The sequence below is a fragment of the Periophthalmus magnuspinnatus genome, chromosome 16 (genome assembly GCF_009829125.3).
Source record: "Periophthalmus magnuspinnatus isolate fPerMag1 chromosome 16, fPerMag1.2.pri, whole genome shotgun sequence".
Classification (NCBI taxonomy): Eukaryota; Metazoa; Chordata; class Actinopteri; order Gobiiformes; family Gobiidae; genus Periophthalmus; species Periophthalmus magnuspinnatus.
This window is the reverse complement of record NC_047141.1, coordinates 9,295,374-9,312,294: the sequence shown is the minus strand read 5'-3', so window position 1 is coordinate 9,312,294 and position 16,921 is coordinate 9,295,374. Positions and strand designations below refer to the sequence as shown.

Below are 16,921 nucleotides of genomic sequence, written 5' to 3'. Positions count from 1 at the left end.
ACTCCTGCCCAGAAATTATGACAGGTTTGGGTGTCCGTCCCTCTAGATTGGCACAAAGATTGGTCTACTAAATATTTTCCACTGACATTGAACAATTGCGTAGACTAGGGCCTTGCAGGTACCAATTTTACCAGTCTCAATAGAGCGCAATGGTGTGTAACTACTCAAAGTGATATGTACAAAGCGACTGGGAAATTGTGGGTAATGAATAGCCGGAGTACAAACAGTTTAGGCGCGTCCAGGGGAAAGGAGGATACAGTGGAAGTCAATGGAAATCGCAAAGATGACTCCAAGTAGACCCGGATACCGCCCCGTTAAGCTGTTTTCGTAGCTAATAAAGTAAACATTTAGCTAATAAGAATGTTTCACAGAGAAGTTCTAACTAGGTTGTGGTAATGCTCCAATCCAACTATAAATCATATACGAGCGTCCCTGCTGCGTTCTTTCCAGCCTTTTTTGTATTACACTTCTACGGATCTCCCATCCTCTTGCCCCCTGCGCTATCACAACACTATATAATAAACTACTGCACATCGTGTCAGGTTTGTGAAGTTGTAGTGTATTGTTTTGCATCACACTTATGTATATTTATGGAGAATTGCTGTGTAGGAGCATGGGTGACGTAGGCTTGTGGGCTGAGTATTGGACAGAATCTTACAGCTAACCATAAGGAGGGTGCGAATAGGACCTGGGAGAGATCACTACATTACTCAAACATGCATGAATGGCATATAAACTTATTTTCCGGAGTATAAATTGCACTGGAGTATAAGTCACACCAGCCAAAAAATGCATAATAATGAAGAAAAAAAAAACATATATTCCTGAGTATGTCGTACCTCCGGCCAAACTATGAAAAAAAGTGCAACTTTTAGTCCGGAAAATACAGTAGTTGGACGAGAACCACAAGCAATTGTATGATACTATCCAAGAGAGTTGTTTCTCATGGTGCAACATGACCAAGAGAGGGGAATAAGTGGGGTGCATCTACCAATTTTACCGGTCTCAGTAGAGCTCAATAATGTATAGTTACTCAAAGTGCTATGTACAAAGAGATTGGGGAGTTGTGGGTAGTGAGTAGCTGGAGTACAGTCGAGAAAGGGTGCAGGGACAGCGAGGACACAGTGGAAGTGAATGGTAATCGCAAAAATAACTCCAGGAACTAGACGGGTCCCACTCACTGCTGTAAATTGGGGATGTGCAATCATGTAAGAAGAATTGAAATTAAATTCGGGCCACTACAGCTCTCTGCTCACTGGAAGAATTACTGACCTCGGTGAAACACAAAGGAGTCGTAATCTAGTTTGGGGGCACTTATCTCTCGTCTCAGTCTCGTTCTAGAGCTAAAGTAGGACAAAAGAGAGGTTTTATGGCCAAACAGGATGATATCGGAGAGGTACAGGACCACATGACTTTGAACAACTTTGAAGTGTTTTTGTCCTTGGTAATGGTAGAATACGCAAGTGTAGAAAATGCTTGAAGGCAGTGGTTCTCAAACTTTTCACACCAAGTCCCAATAAGATAGGTTTACATCTGTACTTTATCAAGCCTAAATCAGGTCTAAAACCAGATTAAACCATGGATAAGATTGTTTTTAATAATAAATAACCCAACGGAGGACAAAAACATTCTATCTCCAAAGTATAAGTATATAAACTCCACTTAGAAAGCCAGCTGTTCGACACACCACAAGCTATTTTCAAACCAGTATGACATTAACTTTTATAGGTTACATCCACAACGTTTTAGAAATTGATTTTGTAATTTCAGAGGAAAGGTAGAAGCCTAAATAACTCTAACGGTTTTGACCATCGCTGCTTTTGAAAGGAGCCATTTGTCAGTATTGAGTCCACAATTTTGGCAGATTAATCTTGTTTAACGTTTATTCATCTGACCCCTGTGATGCTTTTGTTATTGAAAGATGCCCCTACTTTTTCCAAGACCGAAAAAATAAGACCAGTTTTTGTTTAATGTGGATAGGCCCAGTAATTACCGAGATCGCAAGCGTACCAGCATCTGCAAAACAACAGTTAAACAGCACATATTACCGTAGAATTTTCACTTACCCTCCAGCTCAATTTGAAAACATGGGCAGTTTTGATTACTACGAGAACCCTACCTACTATTTTGCGGTTGAGGTTGTTTTGTTTAGTTTTCCTAGCTTTTGGGGTTTAATAACCGTGAGTTTAAACTGGGTTGTGAGTGGTTAGTTTGTGGGTTGGGATGGGTCCTACAAGATTTGTGGTAGGCCTGTCACAATAATTACTATATCGACTTTATTCAATATATTATAAATGGAGCAATATTTTTTTGGGGGGTCAGTATTTATCATGGGTACTTTTTTCTTTTGTAGTAGTGGGACTTGACTAACTATGGTACTTAAGTGCAAAACGTTCTCTGCCGTCTCTATAACATGGAAGCACCGGTGACATGTACTTGAGTTGAGTTGAGTAATGGTATTGTCCCTTTAAACGATTCCCCTTGTAAACCCTAATCACCACGAACTTTTAAAACCATTACACGCCATGAAACGGGTTATTATCCACTTGTTTTTCTTTGACAGCTCTTTTTTGTTTGTGTCTGCAGGGGCACCTTTGAACAAGACGTGCAAAATGGTTACCACCAGCACCCTGATACTTGTCATGGTGAGTATGCTACCATTTACATCCATGATATTGTCCATTATCCAAGGTTACATTGCATATGACAGTTCTGCATGTTTTTTCTAATTATGACTTTGGTGGGATTGTGATTAAAATGTATCATAGGTTTACATCAGTTAAAGGTGCATTATGTAACTTTACCAGTGTAACAGGTGAAAATATACCCCCCGCCTGGACTATGCCCTAGATCATTACGTCGATCGCGATCTACCAGTCGATCGCAAAGGCATTTTGGGTAGATCACGTCCCGTCATTCATCCAGTCACATGACTAATATACAGGACAACCAGTCAGATTACACCTGACCCTAGGTCACATCATGGGCGTTGCACACGCATAAACAGGCGCGAGTTAGCTTAACCCTATAGCATCGGATCCTATCGTCGCCGACAGAGCGCGGTTGGGGACTTTCCAGTAGCGTAACTCCGCGCCCAGTCGTGCTCTCATGTAAATTCAAATGGCGTCTCAAAGCAGAGACATGGGGCTATCTAAATATTTTACCGTCATTACGGTAATCTGCCTCTGTTGTCCCTCGAAGGTGATGAATGAGAGCGCGGGGCTGCGGGGATTTTCCCAGTCATTTATTCGATGCGTAAAAGAAAAAATACGGATGGATGTGTAAAATAGAAGTAGTTGTGTGAAAAAATGCTGTAAATTCTGATACTTCGTTTAACATGTTTTTTATGGCTATAAAAAAAGACAAAACCGTAATCAACATGATTAGCTCTGTTATCACTTTCAAACGAAAAATGCAATTTTACTCCTGGCTGGCTGTCAGAAGCTACTGCCCGAACTATGCATCCCTCACTGATTCCATTCAGTGCAAGTCATCAGAGCAGTAATCATCATTCAAGTAATTATGATCCTGGGGTTTTTATTCCACTATTGTGTCCGTAAATCAAGCTTTGACCATTAATAACAGACAAATCAGGCATCTTCTTTCCCCGAGGTTGCGCCTTCTAGTGTTGGTAACAGGTTTGATTGACAGCGTTGCTAAGCACCCGCACCGTGCTAAACCAGCGGTGCAGGTGAGAAGGGCGTTACCTTCAACCTGTGATACTTGCTCAGAACTGGGCTCTAAATTCGCCCCTATAACTGCCTGCCTTGATGAGCTTCTTTTGAATAGAGCCGTCCACTATGGATGACGTCACACTCACTTAGTCCATTTCTTTATAGAGTCTGTGTCCAACCAGGAAGTAAAATTATAAACTTTACCAAAATACAAAAGCTAGAACAGGTTTTTTTGATAAAATCTTAAATTTAAATATGGTAACTATGTGTTGGTAAAATGAGAAGTCTAATCAGTCCTATGCAGTAAAGATTGCATCTCTAGTAGACTATAATGGCTTGTCGGATGTTTTTACTTCAGCGAGGGCAGCTTGTCCACCCACACTGGCCTTTTCCACTGGTCTAATGTTCTCCATCTCTTCTAAATGCAAAACAACTATGAGCATCATTAGACTTTAGCACAAAGTATAGTGCTTTTATACGGAGTGGTCCCATTCAATAATTAGCCTCCACAAAGCAGCTTTTTTAATGAGCATTTCTTTGTTCATTTGCAGATGTCCTGGCAACCACTCGCAGGCAGAACACAGCAGCAGATTCGGCATATGGTCAGTGAAAAATTCAATTCTCTTTGAACAACAAAAGGTATAACAACTTTAATGACATGTTTGTTTAGGGGTAATGATTGCAATGGAAAGAAATCTGACTGAAAAACAGTATTTTGTGTGTGAAATTATGCTGTATTTACTTTGTTGGTAAATGGGTTGCCTTCAGGAGCTAAATTCGCCCCTAATATCATGAACAACGCATACGGTGTCTGTGCTCCACTTTCAAATAAAAAAAATATCACAGTATTGCTAACATCTACAAGCAGCTAATGTCAACAAAAGCAGATATTTAGTGTCAAATGTTGATGTATAACTTATAAACCAACTTCATAGCAAGATTAGCAAGGAACATTAGCAACAGCGCATTTACAACAACTCAACTCAACTTCTGTACAGGAGCAGGTTCACAGACATCAGTTATGAACAGTTTATTTGAAAAAAAGAAATTACTCAAGAACGGTAAATCTTTTTGGTCGGATATTAAATTTATCCAAATGCGGGGCAGAGCCATGTTAGATTTTGGTATCGCGGGGTTCTAAAATGAGTTTCCAAGCAGAAAGGCCAAGATCGATGAGTGTTCTTGTTGAAATATACAAGTTGGAACGCAATCCGAAATCTCAAAGACAAACTCAAATGCAAGAGTTCTTAAGAGTATAGCGGCGGTGTAGTGGTGACTTGTCATAGAAGCTAGCAAGTTAACCTGCATATGTGCTGCAGGTTTGACCGCTGAGCCACACCCAGCAGTGCAGCGTTATTCACCTCTGAGAACACACTATATTGGAAATGATTGACATTCTTGGTTAATCCAGCTTACTTTATCCACAGTTGTGATGAAACTAGTGTAAAATTTAAAGCTATTTCGATGCTAAGTAATGGAATCGATGCTCAATACCAATTCCAATACCACAATGATAATTACAAAAAAAAACAACTTTCTTTAGAATTAGATTTTCAACATTACATCATAGTACTTTCTTTTCTGTTACCATGTGGCCTTCTATCTGTGTAATTCCTCAGCTGTCCAGTAGGTTCCATAGAGGCCCATCGGCGTATATAAGTCTATGACATTTTATACTTATTCTGATACAGCTCAAGATCAGTCTAAAGCTAATCAGGAAAGGTTCATTTCTATCTTATGAATGGGACGTTTTTTAGCATCGATACTTTCTAAAAATGGCATTGAAACGTCATTTGAGCATCGCTTAGTATCTGATTTTCAACACTTTAGGCAACCCTAGTTAAAACTGCAAACTTCATGGACTATTTTACAATGCTGGACATATTAACCAAGCCTGAGTGAAGGCGTATTGAGTGTGCCAAAGCGATTTTGATGACACCAGTGTTCCATGCTTTGGCCAGGGACAGCTGAATGATGGGGCCCTCCCCTCACTCTCTCTGACAGCACTGACACGGAGCCACGGTCATGTGCGAGCCCATGCGGTGCACTGACCGGCCCCTGAACGGCCCCTGACCACCTAATGTCCTGTATCAAGAACGGTCATCTTCCCCCGTCACGGTCCACTACTCCCCCTGGTGGAAAGCCCAGAGACATGTCTGGCACCGGTACATCAGGAACGGAAAGTGGGTTAGGGATGCAACTAACAATTATTTTAGTAGTCCACTAGTCAGCATTTTTTTTTTTTTTTTTAGATTAGTTGACTATAATTTTATTTCTCATTTGACTTTGACTTTTGTGGGTTTTTATTAATCAGTAAACTTTAATATTTCAAATGCAGACTTATTGATGGAGTTTATGAGTATTTTCTTGGCCTGATAATGATTACTGAAATAGTTAATGATACCCTTGGTACTTGTAATCTTATTTTAGATCTTCTTATGTCACGTTGAGACAAACCAGGTTTCGTTATTAGCCTATTTTGCACTTTGTTTGGACCCATTTTCTATTTTTTTATTTTCTGATTTAGTTCTGGGTTTACACAGTTTTAGAGCTGGTCCAGTATGACTTAAACTTAGTTCCATTATGCAGTTGGTTAAATATTGGTTTATTCCTGTTATAGACCTGGCTTAGTCCTTATCTAGCCCTAGTTAAACCCTGGTTTAGCCCTGGTTTAGCCCTGATTTAGCCTTCAGCCACCCCTGGGTTAGCCCTGGTGTAGCCCTGGTGTAGTCCCAGTTTAACCCTGGTGTAGTCCCGGTTTAGCCCTGGATTAGCCCTGGTTTAGCTCTGTTTTAGCTGTAGTTGAGCCCTGGTTTAGCCCTGGTGTAGTCCTGGTTTAACCCTGTTTTAGCCCTGTTTTACCCCTGATGTAGCCCTGGTTTAGTCCCGGTTTAACCCTGGTTTAGTCCCGGTTTAACACTGGTTTAGTGCCGGTTTAACACTGGTTTAGTCGTGATTTAACCCTTGTGTAGTCCTGGTTTGACCCTGTTTTAGCCCTGGTTTAACTGGGGTTGTGGAAAGTTTGCTAAATCCAGGCTTAGACCAGACTCTGGTCACATACTCAGAAGTCGTTGTTTTCCATCATTGCACTCTTGGCCCGCTCCAGTCGCTTTCATCTTCGCACCAAAGGACCCTGCTCAACTTTCTGAGGAGTTTCAAGGGCCATTCTTTTTTTTTGGATTGGACAAATTGGGACCTGAGGGACCTCATGGTGTTGGAGGATCCGGCACAGTGATTAGTATGGGCTGTGGGCCCATCATGTGGGGAGTTTGCCGGTGTTAAGTGCACACAGCTGACTCTGGCAATGAGCAGAGCCACAACCTTTATCTCTAATTGTAGTAGTATGATTGTGGTGTAGTGGAAAGGGCGAGTGGAGTTCTGATCCTATCGCTCAAAGTCTATAAAATGTCCATCATTCAAGCCAGCGAGGGTTTTAGAGTGCTGAAAAATAGACTGTGGAAATAGCAGTTAACGATTCTTATGATCATATTATAACTTTTAAATGTACAAAGGCCTTCAAAAGGTCCAAGACAAGAAGACCTGTAAATTAAACCCACACTAGTAATATCCAAAGGAGATATCCACAAATGTTGAACCTGGTCATTTGGACTAGGCCATGTAGCAAAAAAACATTAGTCTCAATTTTTCCCCTCACATTAATTGATCCCAATTTTCAATGTATTTTTGTTTTTTTGTTTTTTTTTCCAAAACTAAAATCTTGATTTAGTTCAGTTGATTTAAACCTAAAAGGCCTCTCTGATCTGAATGGTCATTACCTGAACTAGTGCAGCCTCTGCTGCTCATTGAGTGAATTTTCCAGGTTCTGAGCTTTGACATGAGGCCTGTGCATATACTGATACTGCTGGTTAAGGAACTGGCTACCCAGGTTCAGTTGTGATTGTAGTACTTTTTAAAACCATAAGAGGACAGGACACTGTTCCTTTTAAATTTGCAGTAAATGTCCTCCAATCAAAATTCAGTTCACATTGCCCATTTAAAACACGGCCTGAAGCACTAGCATTTGAGAAAATACTGAAAACACTGAAATATTCAGTGCTAAACTGTGCTAGTAAATCTGGTTGTAGGCAATTATCTTCTACCTAGACACAAAAGAATATCCTTACTTAGACTGGGAATCGAACCACTCTCCCCCTAGGCCACCAAGCAAATCAATAGATCTATAGACTTCCACAACAATGATATCATCAACATTCCCTGGGGGTGAAGCTAACTAGAAGCACTGCTCTGTCTGAAGCTCAAGACTTTAATCTGAGCTCTGATTTAACAGTCTGACCAGAAAGAACTGTCTTAGCTGTAACTACAACAGGTGAGCTGATGCAGATAAACAAGTCCATCTCAAATGACATTAAAGACACAAGCTAGCTAGCATTAGCCAACAGTTTTTCAATTAGTCATTCTTACCTCTTTTTTTTACAAGTTTTTTCAGATAACCTCAAAACATATTTCAGTGTTTGCTAATGTGTGCATTATGTCACCGTAGTAACTGATAAACCTTCTTTCGTAGACATACATGCAGAACACCCCAGCATGTCACTCCAAAGTATCAATCCCGAAATGGAGCCATTTGTCTTAATCCGCTGGTGGAGAATACTCACCACTCCACTTAGAGCCTTTCTCACTGAACACCCCGCTGTCTGGACCTACGGCAGGGTGCTCCTTCTGAACAGCGCTCCAGTCAAGTTTAATTGTGCCTTTGTTTCTTGGCCCGCCGCATCGCACTAAGCCGTTTCAAGTCTCTGAGCTGCAGATCAATTATCAGCACTTGCAGACTATAAAGACGATGAAGGAGGCTGTGTGCCAAACGGAGCAGTTGCTACATGGGGTATGGTGGTCGCCGTGACAACACACCAAAACCACGACTACAATAATGTTCGCATGGCTGTCGTCCAGGAGACCGTGAGGCAGGCACTGACCTGTGGGGGCGATGTTATAGTTTGCCAACAACCACCAATGATGACCAGTTTTTAGGTCTTAAGACATGAGAATGTTGAAATGAAGATATCCGAACTATCCGTGGGTTTCAAAATGATGACAAATTAGGACGTTGCCATGGCGATTAACCATTTAGACCAAAATATTATATGCATTACTATATAAACTTATGTAATTACACACGTTTTATAATTAAGACCTGTAACTTGGCCTGGTAGCATCATTTACTTGGAGAGACATACATTTGTCACCATACTGTGTAACATTCAAGGGAAAACAATAGCATCGCCATAGAGACAAGCAGATCGGTGCGCTCAATAACACACTGGTGATGGATCATAGCTGCAATCTTGGAGCTGTTCTTGGGGGTGGAAGGGTCTGTAGTCCCCCGGTGGGCGGTTTAATTCCTCCGGCACAGATGGGGAGCTGCAGTCGCCTCATTCAAAGTGGCTCAGAGAGGGACAGTTGAGCTACGCTAACACTTATTATTACTCTGGACGAGACAATAGAAACACGCTTCACAGGGAGGAGAGTCACTAATACTAGAGGAGGGGACAGGAGAATACACAAGGATATATTTGAGTAAGTGTAGGACGGCTTAAAGTAAAAATGCGCTGAAATGTACTATTACTGCATGCAATCAATTCGAAATGAGCAAATCGCAAAGACTGCAGTGTTTGAAGTACCATAATTTCCTCTACAAATAACAAAATATCGTGTTTTATTCTGCATAAAAGCTGCCAACCCTGTAGTTTTTAGCTCTGTACAAACATGTTCTGAAACGTGATTGTCGTATTAGTTTGCCAGTTCATATTTCACTCTTTCAGTCGATTCTCCTGGGCGCGTTTAAAATGTGAACTTTGAGCAGAATCCTATTTTTAAAACATAAATCTCAAGTCTAATCGCAATCACAATGCTTGTCTGAAAAAATTAGATATTTTTCCCAAATCGTTCAGCGCTATTACTTTCATTTTGATGTAGTCAGAAAGTTATAGCATAAAAATAGTAAGAGTGTTCAAGAGATTTTGAATTAAGTGTAGTCATTAAATTAAAGGTTTCATGTGACTTTTCTAATTGAGGGTCCGCCAAAGTTGTCTATCTCCATGGAGAATAGCAAGATTCACCGTCAGGCCGAGCTACAGGTCAGGTCTGTGTCAAGGCGAGACCGCTAACGGCAAGAATGCACGCTTTTCAAGATATTTTTGCACAATAAAAAAGCTGTAATTATCCAAATGCAGATCACATAAGTTAAATGCCATATCATACAGAAGATTCCAAGCATAGCGGTGCTTCATGGAGACAAGCGAGTGATAGACCTTACATAATGAACCTTTAATTTTCATACTTACTAATGCTTCCAGCTGTTTCAAATTTGCACTGTGCACTGAATTAAGTTGCGAATTTATGTATTTATTTTCCGAAATTGCACAGCCTAATCTTCTATTTTAAGTTTAGCATCCTGAGGTTAGTTGGTCAGTTCAAACGTTCAAATTCTCATTAAAAACACACATCTGGTGGGTGTATTTGTAGCTCAGTTGGTTTTGGTGAGTGTTTGTCTATTGATCTGAAGGTTGGCAGTTCGAATCCCACTCTCAACATGAACATTATTGGTAGACCAGTCAGATCTGACAGATGAATGCTGTCGTTGTGTCCTTGGGCAAGACACTTAACCCACCTTGCCCCCGGTGTCTGTGTACACTGGTGTATGAATGTGTGTGAGTGGAAAGTGGAAAAGCGGTATATAAAAAGGTGACCATTTACCATATAAGTGATTAAAACATGACCCCAAAAAAGTGAAATTATCAAATTTATGTTACTTTTTTTAATTTTTTTTTACATTTTTTGCAAGACGTAGCTGAAGACGAGATGAACATTACCAAAGTGAAAGTATGAAACAGCATTAATAGTACTGGTAATGCATTCTTGAGACTTTTTATGCTGAACTCAACTCAACCCAAGTTTAGCTCCAAACAACTTGCATAGAAATCCTTTTACTTGGCGCGTCTGTCGGAACCTGACGTGTATCTGTGTTGTGGCTTTGACAAAATTCAAAAATGCACTTTGTAGCGTTGTTACCACAGCGCTTTGAAACGTGCGTCGAATGTAGCAACGCTGCATAAAGTGAGAGTATATGGGACTTGGAGGTGTCAGCCGTTCCAACTGAAAGCTAAGCAGGTCTACACCACAGCTTCCATGTGGGTGATGTCTGTTCCATCATGTTCTGTCACTGTCATTTTTGTGTGTGCAGCCCTGTCTCACTAATAATGCATTTTCGTTTATGATTTTAAAGTTTCAACAAAGTGAAACCGTTACAGCTACCAAAGTATGTACAATGTTTATATTTGGGCCAATGCCTGACTTACCGCTGCGTTTCAAATGACATCAAAACATTCTATAGGCCAATAATATTTAATACAGATTGGGTAACGGAAAATTAAAATTCAGAACAAGTTTTTAGGGTCTGTAGTCAAAAGTCAATGTAATCCCTCAGTCGTCCAGCTAGGTTCCATAACAAAACTGGACAAAACACTTGGAGAAGACGTTTTGCTGCTCGTCCAAGTGGCTTCTTCATTTTCGAACTTGGTCTTCTCTCTAAATCTTTTGCCCAGTTGACCGAAATTCTAGTCAAAAATAGAAATTGCCAAATTCAATATTTAAGAATTTAACATTTGGGTATTTCATGGTAAAGTACTGTGTTATAAACAGGAAAGATCTGTCTCTTTCCCCCATCTGAGAGTATGACATTATCACCTTCTATAATCGACAAAACACCAATATGTTTCTTTTACAAATAGTTATCGGTGTTTTTAAGATATTGTAATTAATGGACTCTTCAGACTTGGTTATAGAGACTGGCTTAGTCATGGTTTAGTTTAAGTTTTGTCCCAGTTTAGTCCCAGGTGAACTCCAAAAACACTTGAGTTATATTTATTTAAGTAAATCAAGTAGAAGTACAAAGTAGTAGTCTGTGAAATTACTCAAGTTGGAGTAAAAAAAAAAAAAGTGTTTGGGGAAACTACTCAAGTATCAGATTTATAATTTGAAGTTATTTTTTGGAGGGATAAAACTGTAAATAATTAACATTGGCACAAGATGTTCAAATGATTTCATATTGTCAACATAAAGCTTTTGTCACTTGTATACTTAATCACAGTGAGAAAAGTAACCAAAACCTTAACTTAAGTGTGCTGTCAGACTGTCAACTATATTACTCAAGTGGGAGTAAAAGTATGACATCAGAAAACTACTTGTTACATTTACTCGAGTAACTCATATACACCCTAGTGACGTAGTTCCAAGGTGGAGCTAAAACATAAAGCAGAGAGATCAGCTATTTTGACTTAAAGATGTAACAGCATTTCTTCAGCGTTAGCACCTAAATGTCTTGTGTCACAGTTCATTTTATATTACATCCTCGAGTGGTACTAGACAGTAACAATAGTGACACATCAAACTGAATTTGCATTTGGTGTAAGTCAGTGAGGAACGTCAAACATTCACGTTTTGGATCATCGGGCTAACAATCCTTACTGTAACAGTGCTAACCAAAAATGCCCTTTGATCAGTGATACAACATCCCTAAACTTGAGTACTACAATGAACACGTTAAGAATGAATACTGCATTATAAAGTTGGCTTTGTGTTGTACTACTTTTGCAGCACATAGTCTCCACAGTTTTCTTATGTAAATCTTGTACATACTTTTGTCACTGTAATAGTTTAAAGGTCTTATATTACACAAAATTGAGCTTTAAGCCAGGTTATAATGCTGTTAGCTCATCAAAAACATACCCAGAGTTGGTTTGTTTCATTCACACATGTTTGTAACCCTTTACTATTAGTCTGTCTACATCTCTAAAGCTCAAAATGCTCTGTTCCACCTTGTGATGTCATGACGTGATAGCTTTCAGATTAACAGCTACCTCTTACCTTGTGTTCAGTAAATATTGGGCTGAACTTATCCAAATGGTTATAGTGAAGGTGTATGGAGTTTAAAACACAGTGGAGCACTTCCTGTATTACCACATGACATCACAATGTGTAACAGTGTGTTTCGCGTTTTGAGAGAAGAACTCAGCCTAAATATGCAGGTTTTGTGTGTTAAACATGTGTGAATGAAACAAAACACAACTCCAGGTATTTTTGTGATGAGAAAATAGCATTATAACATGGATCAGAAAATGGCGTAATATGGGCGCTTTAATGTTGCTGTATTTTGCGTGAGACAAGGTTGCTTTCTGACACGGGTTTTGCTTTTGCTAACGGTGGCGGTTCTCTCTCCATCCAGGCTCACCTCATCTCTCCGCAGTGTTCTTCATTTCACTAATCACTCGCTCTGTGCCCTCCCCCCTCCCTTCCTTCCTCCCCCCTTCACCACCACCGCAGGGAAGACCACACCCACAAGCGCCAGCACAACCAATCAGGGGCCGGCATTCCCCAAGGAGGCAGGTGACCCACACAGAGGTACAGGTCCCGAAGGCCCTCCCCGAGTGAGGGAGCAGGGGTCACCTGACTCGGAGCCAATCAGTGTGGAGATCGAGGGTAAGGGGGTGGGGCTTGTCCGTGGGTAACTATGCCCTGTTGGGAGAATGCACCGCTGGGCCCAAGAACGCATCACTGTACATAGCTAATACGCTAACGGCTAAATATGCTAACATCTGATAACCCTGAATGCCCGATCACTCTGGTTCAACACGTTAAACTTCCATATAATTTGGGTCGATAAATAAATCTATAAAAGTAGGCTAAAACACTTTGTCTCGCCCATATGGCCTTATTAGCCTAATCTCTGCCATATTGGAAATGCATGTGTTCTTCCAGGGTGAACTTTTAAGTAACTACTCATTTCTAACCCCAGCATAATTTAATTCAAACCAGTTATTGCATGTGATATAAAAAAAATAGATGTATAGATTTTTAGAGTTTTTCATATAGTGATTGAATTAACCTGCATGACCAGTTTTGATGAATGACTATGTACAAATTATATTCTTGCCCATGAAAAATGAAATGTCTGCAAAAATGCCTGAAAACAAATGTGCAAAGAAATGATTAGCTGCAGAAACTGAAAGAAAACTATTGTAGTAATAACTATATTGACAATAAAACAAAAAAAAAAAAAAAACTAAATGAGGTTAGCATGTTATAAACTAGTGTTAAAATGGCCTTAGTTAAATCACAATCCAATCTTTTTCCATATTTGTTTAAGTTTAAAGGCCTAAATGTGACTCAACCGCTAAAGCCTCAAAAAAGTACACCAGTTATAAATGTGAAGTAACAGTATTGGGTTCTCTCGTCTGCTCATTATGAAGTTAACTGAACTCATAAGTTCATTATAATCAGGCCTATGGTAATTTTGCCTCGTGGTGAATATAAACGAGGCTTATTGCACAAAAATATTCCCTAGATACCTCTAAACCTTATTTGGTAACAGCTTTTGAATTAGTTTGAGGAAATGCAACAATTATGAATATTTACAGATAACATTTTCAAATTCACTTATCACTGTGAATAATTAGGATTCTCAAAATGGCAAAAGAAAAACTGAAGGAAGAACGTGGCCTGGCCATTTAAAAGTAGAATTTGTTTTACTTTTGACACAAAGGCAGTAAAAAATAGGTACAGCGCTTTTAATGTCATGTTTAAAATATTCTTGATGTTGCAAAAAGAAACAAACATGCGTATTGGGAGAAGCCTATGTAAAATATTGTCATTTTTCACCATAGACTGTATAAAGAAGTGGACTAAGTGAGAGTGACGTCACCCATAGCGTTTAGCTCCAGTCAAATGAAGCTCATCGAGGCTAGAGCAGTTATAGGGGCGAATTTGGATTCAAGTTTCATATTTTGAATTCCGACCGTGAGTATCACAGCAACCAAAGAGCCAATCTGGAGCGAGGCTGTTGACGGTAACGCCCCTTTCCCTGCCAAACCAGAGGTGCGGGCACTTTGCAACGCAGTCAGTTAAACCTGTTGCTAACGCTAGTGGGAGCGACCTCAGTGAAAGAAGGCGGCTGATTTGTCTGTTAAGGTTCATATCTTGAGGTACAGACACATTGGCGAAATAAAAAACCCCAGCATCATGTAGAGCGGATGAATATGAACAGTTTAAGACCAAAACGACGAGTCTGACAACAGCATTTATGGAGAGAGGGGCGACGGTTTTCTAATGTAAAGTGAATTGGAGCCAGAGTCGATAAGGCTGGAAACGCTCCCATGACCACTTCCTGTTTGGAACGCGGCAGCTAGCAAGTTAGCTATGTCCATTTATCTATACAGTCTATGGTTTTCACAAATTCTATTATTCTATCTAATAAGCTAGATACATTTGCACTTGTAATGCTCAAACGCAAGGCGACTAGGAATGACGGTTTTAAGACTAAGATTACACACACTGGCACTATTCTATATTTTATTAAACCTACATTCCTTTCACACTTCACAAGCATATTTTCTCTTTGACTGTTTTAGCACAGAGACGCCAATAAGCAGAGATATGATATATGCAGCAGATTTGTTATTTAACACAGTCTTTCTAAAGATGGTGCGAAGACGACATTACAGAAATAGGCCTTCAAAGTGGCCCGTTCCGTCAGATTGCACCCTGTTGCTAGGCATAAGTTTAGAAGACTATTGGCAGAAAATATAGTCTGAAGAGAGCCGTGTAGTGTCGGAAATTGTAAAACAAATGTGGTAAATTGTGTCAGGGTGCTGCAAAAATAAAACTGAATTCATTAGAAGTGCAAATAAAACAGTCGATATCTTGGGGTGCCTTCACACTAGAAAAAGCACAGTATGTTTGTCCAGTGTGAGTGCAGATGATCCATGCCTAGGCTTTTGGAGTTTGGCCCAGTTGGAGGAGGTCAGCCAAAGCACGCCGCAGTGGATTATGTACGCATACATACATGACTTTTATTGTTTACAGTCCTGCTATGCATGCTGTAAACAATAAAAGACCAAAACTGTATAAAGTCGGGTATGAAAACACACACTGAATCCACGCTTGCCTTCAGTAAGGACTGGCGACAGAGACAAAAGTTTCACCTCCTCTCACCTCCTTTTGCCCTCTCTCCTCCACACTGTTGTTTAATCCATAAACTCACAGAGGAGTATCACAGCAGGACTCATATCTGCCTCACTATATCAGAGATATTTCATGCTGCTGGGCTTTTTTCTGATAGCTCTTCAGCACAACATGTAAACAAACACTATGTGATGATGTTCTTGGCTGTGGTTCAGCTCGTTCAGGGCTCAAAAACCCTAGCGTGACCGCACCTTTAAAGTTCATTTGACAGGTCAGACTACTCATTTCATTTCAACATTGTTAACTTAATTCTATTTAAGGGTGTTGGAACTGGTTTTACTGACTTAAAAAGTTGAAAAACAGAACTAATACAATTCCTCACTTACCTTGTGCATTCGTAGCATCTTAATTATTCAATGCAATGATTTTATAAGCACATAACTCTCATGGAATAGTTTTACCGCCACGATAAAGTGACAACTAGCATGCTAACTGTGCACTTCCTGATTATTGGAAAGTTGAATGCTTTATAATTAGATGCAGACAGTACACAATAGCCTTAGCTGCTTATATAATTTACCTGTACTGGGGCAAGTTTGGCTCAAATACATGGGAAGAAAGGGCAAACTAGGTAACATTTTTAGCTTTTTTCTAGATTGATTAAAAAACGAAAATAGTGCACAGGCTTGGTCGACTTGATTCTGATTTACAGTGGACACTGCGACACCACACGTTTGTCTTCTCTCTTCTGCAGCGTTTAGTCCATAAATCCTTCCTCCTTACACTCTCTCACCGAACGGATGCCATCACGAGCTATACTTTGGCTCTACTGACATAATAAATAAATAAGAAAAAGGCCCTGAGCCAGAGAGCGATGATATAATAGAAACGGTCTGTTCCAACAGAGAGCAGGAGTCAGAGGAGCAGGCAGACACACCGATAACACACACACAGACACAGACATACTTCACTCTATTCTACTAAAGATATACGGGCCCGCGTGGACTAAGATGTTCAGGAAGCACAAGCTGTCACTGAAGGGTTGACAAAGTTACCAAGATTTTTAAACAGAAATTTGTAAGTAAGGAAAAAGAGGCGACCATGCTGATTTTGCTTGAAGTCACTGCCTTAGAGAAGGGAAGGTCAGTAGGCTGTGTTCACGTCCAAAAACATTGAAATTTCTATTTGTTTGGGATTGGTTCCACAGCTTAAAGGCCTGACAGCGTCTTTGAGTAATTTATTAACCATAAACCAGGTCAACAAATCCAAAA

At 40.0% G+C, this 16,921-nt stretch overlaps 1 protein-coding gene across 5 annotated transcripts in view; it reads left to right on the top strand.

The window, feature by feature from the left end:
- sema6e (sema domain, transmembrane domain (TM), and cytoplasmic domain, (semaphorin) 6E) overlaps positions 1-16,921 on the top strand; it is a 278,709-nt gene that overhangs the window by 247,188 nt on the left and 14,600 nt on the right. For 3 of the 5 annotated variants that reach the window (XM_055228148.1, XM_055228149.1, XM_033980525.2), the window contains 3 exons: positions 2,587-2,645; positions 4,226-4,276; positions 13,014-13,169. In XM_055228148.1, coding sequence (XP_055084123.1) covers positions 2,587-2,645; positions 4,226-4,276; positions 13,014-13,169 — 266 coding nt within the window. The remainder of the gene's footprint in view (positions 1-2,586; positions 2,646-4,225; positions 4,277-13,013; positions 13,170-16,921) is intronic. The other 2 variants (XM_055228150.1, XM_055228151.1) reach the window with 1 other exon arrangement.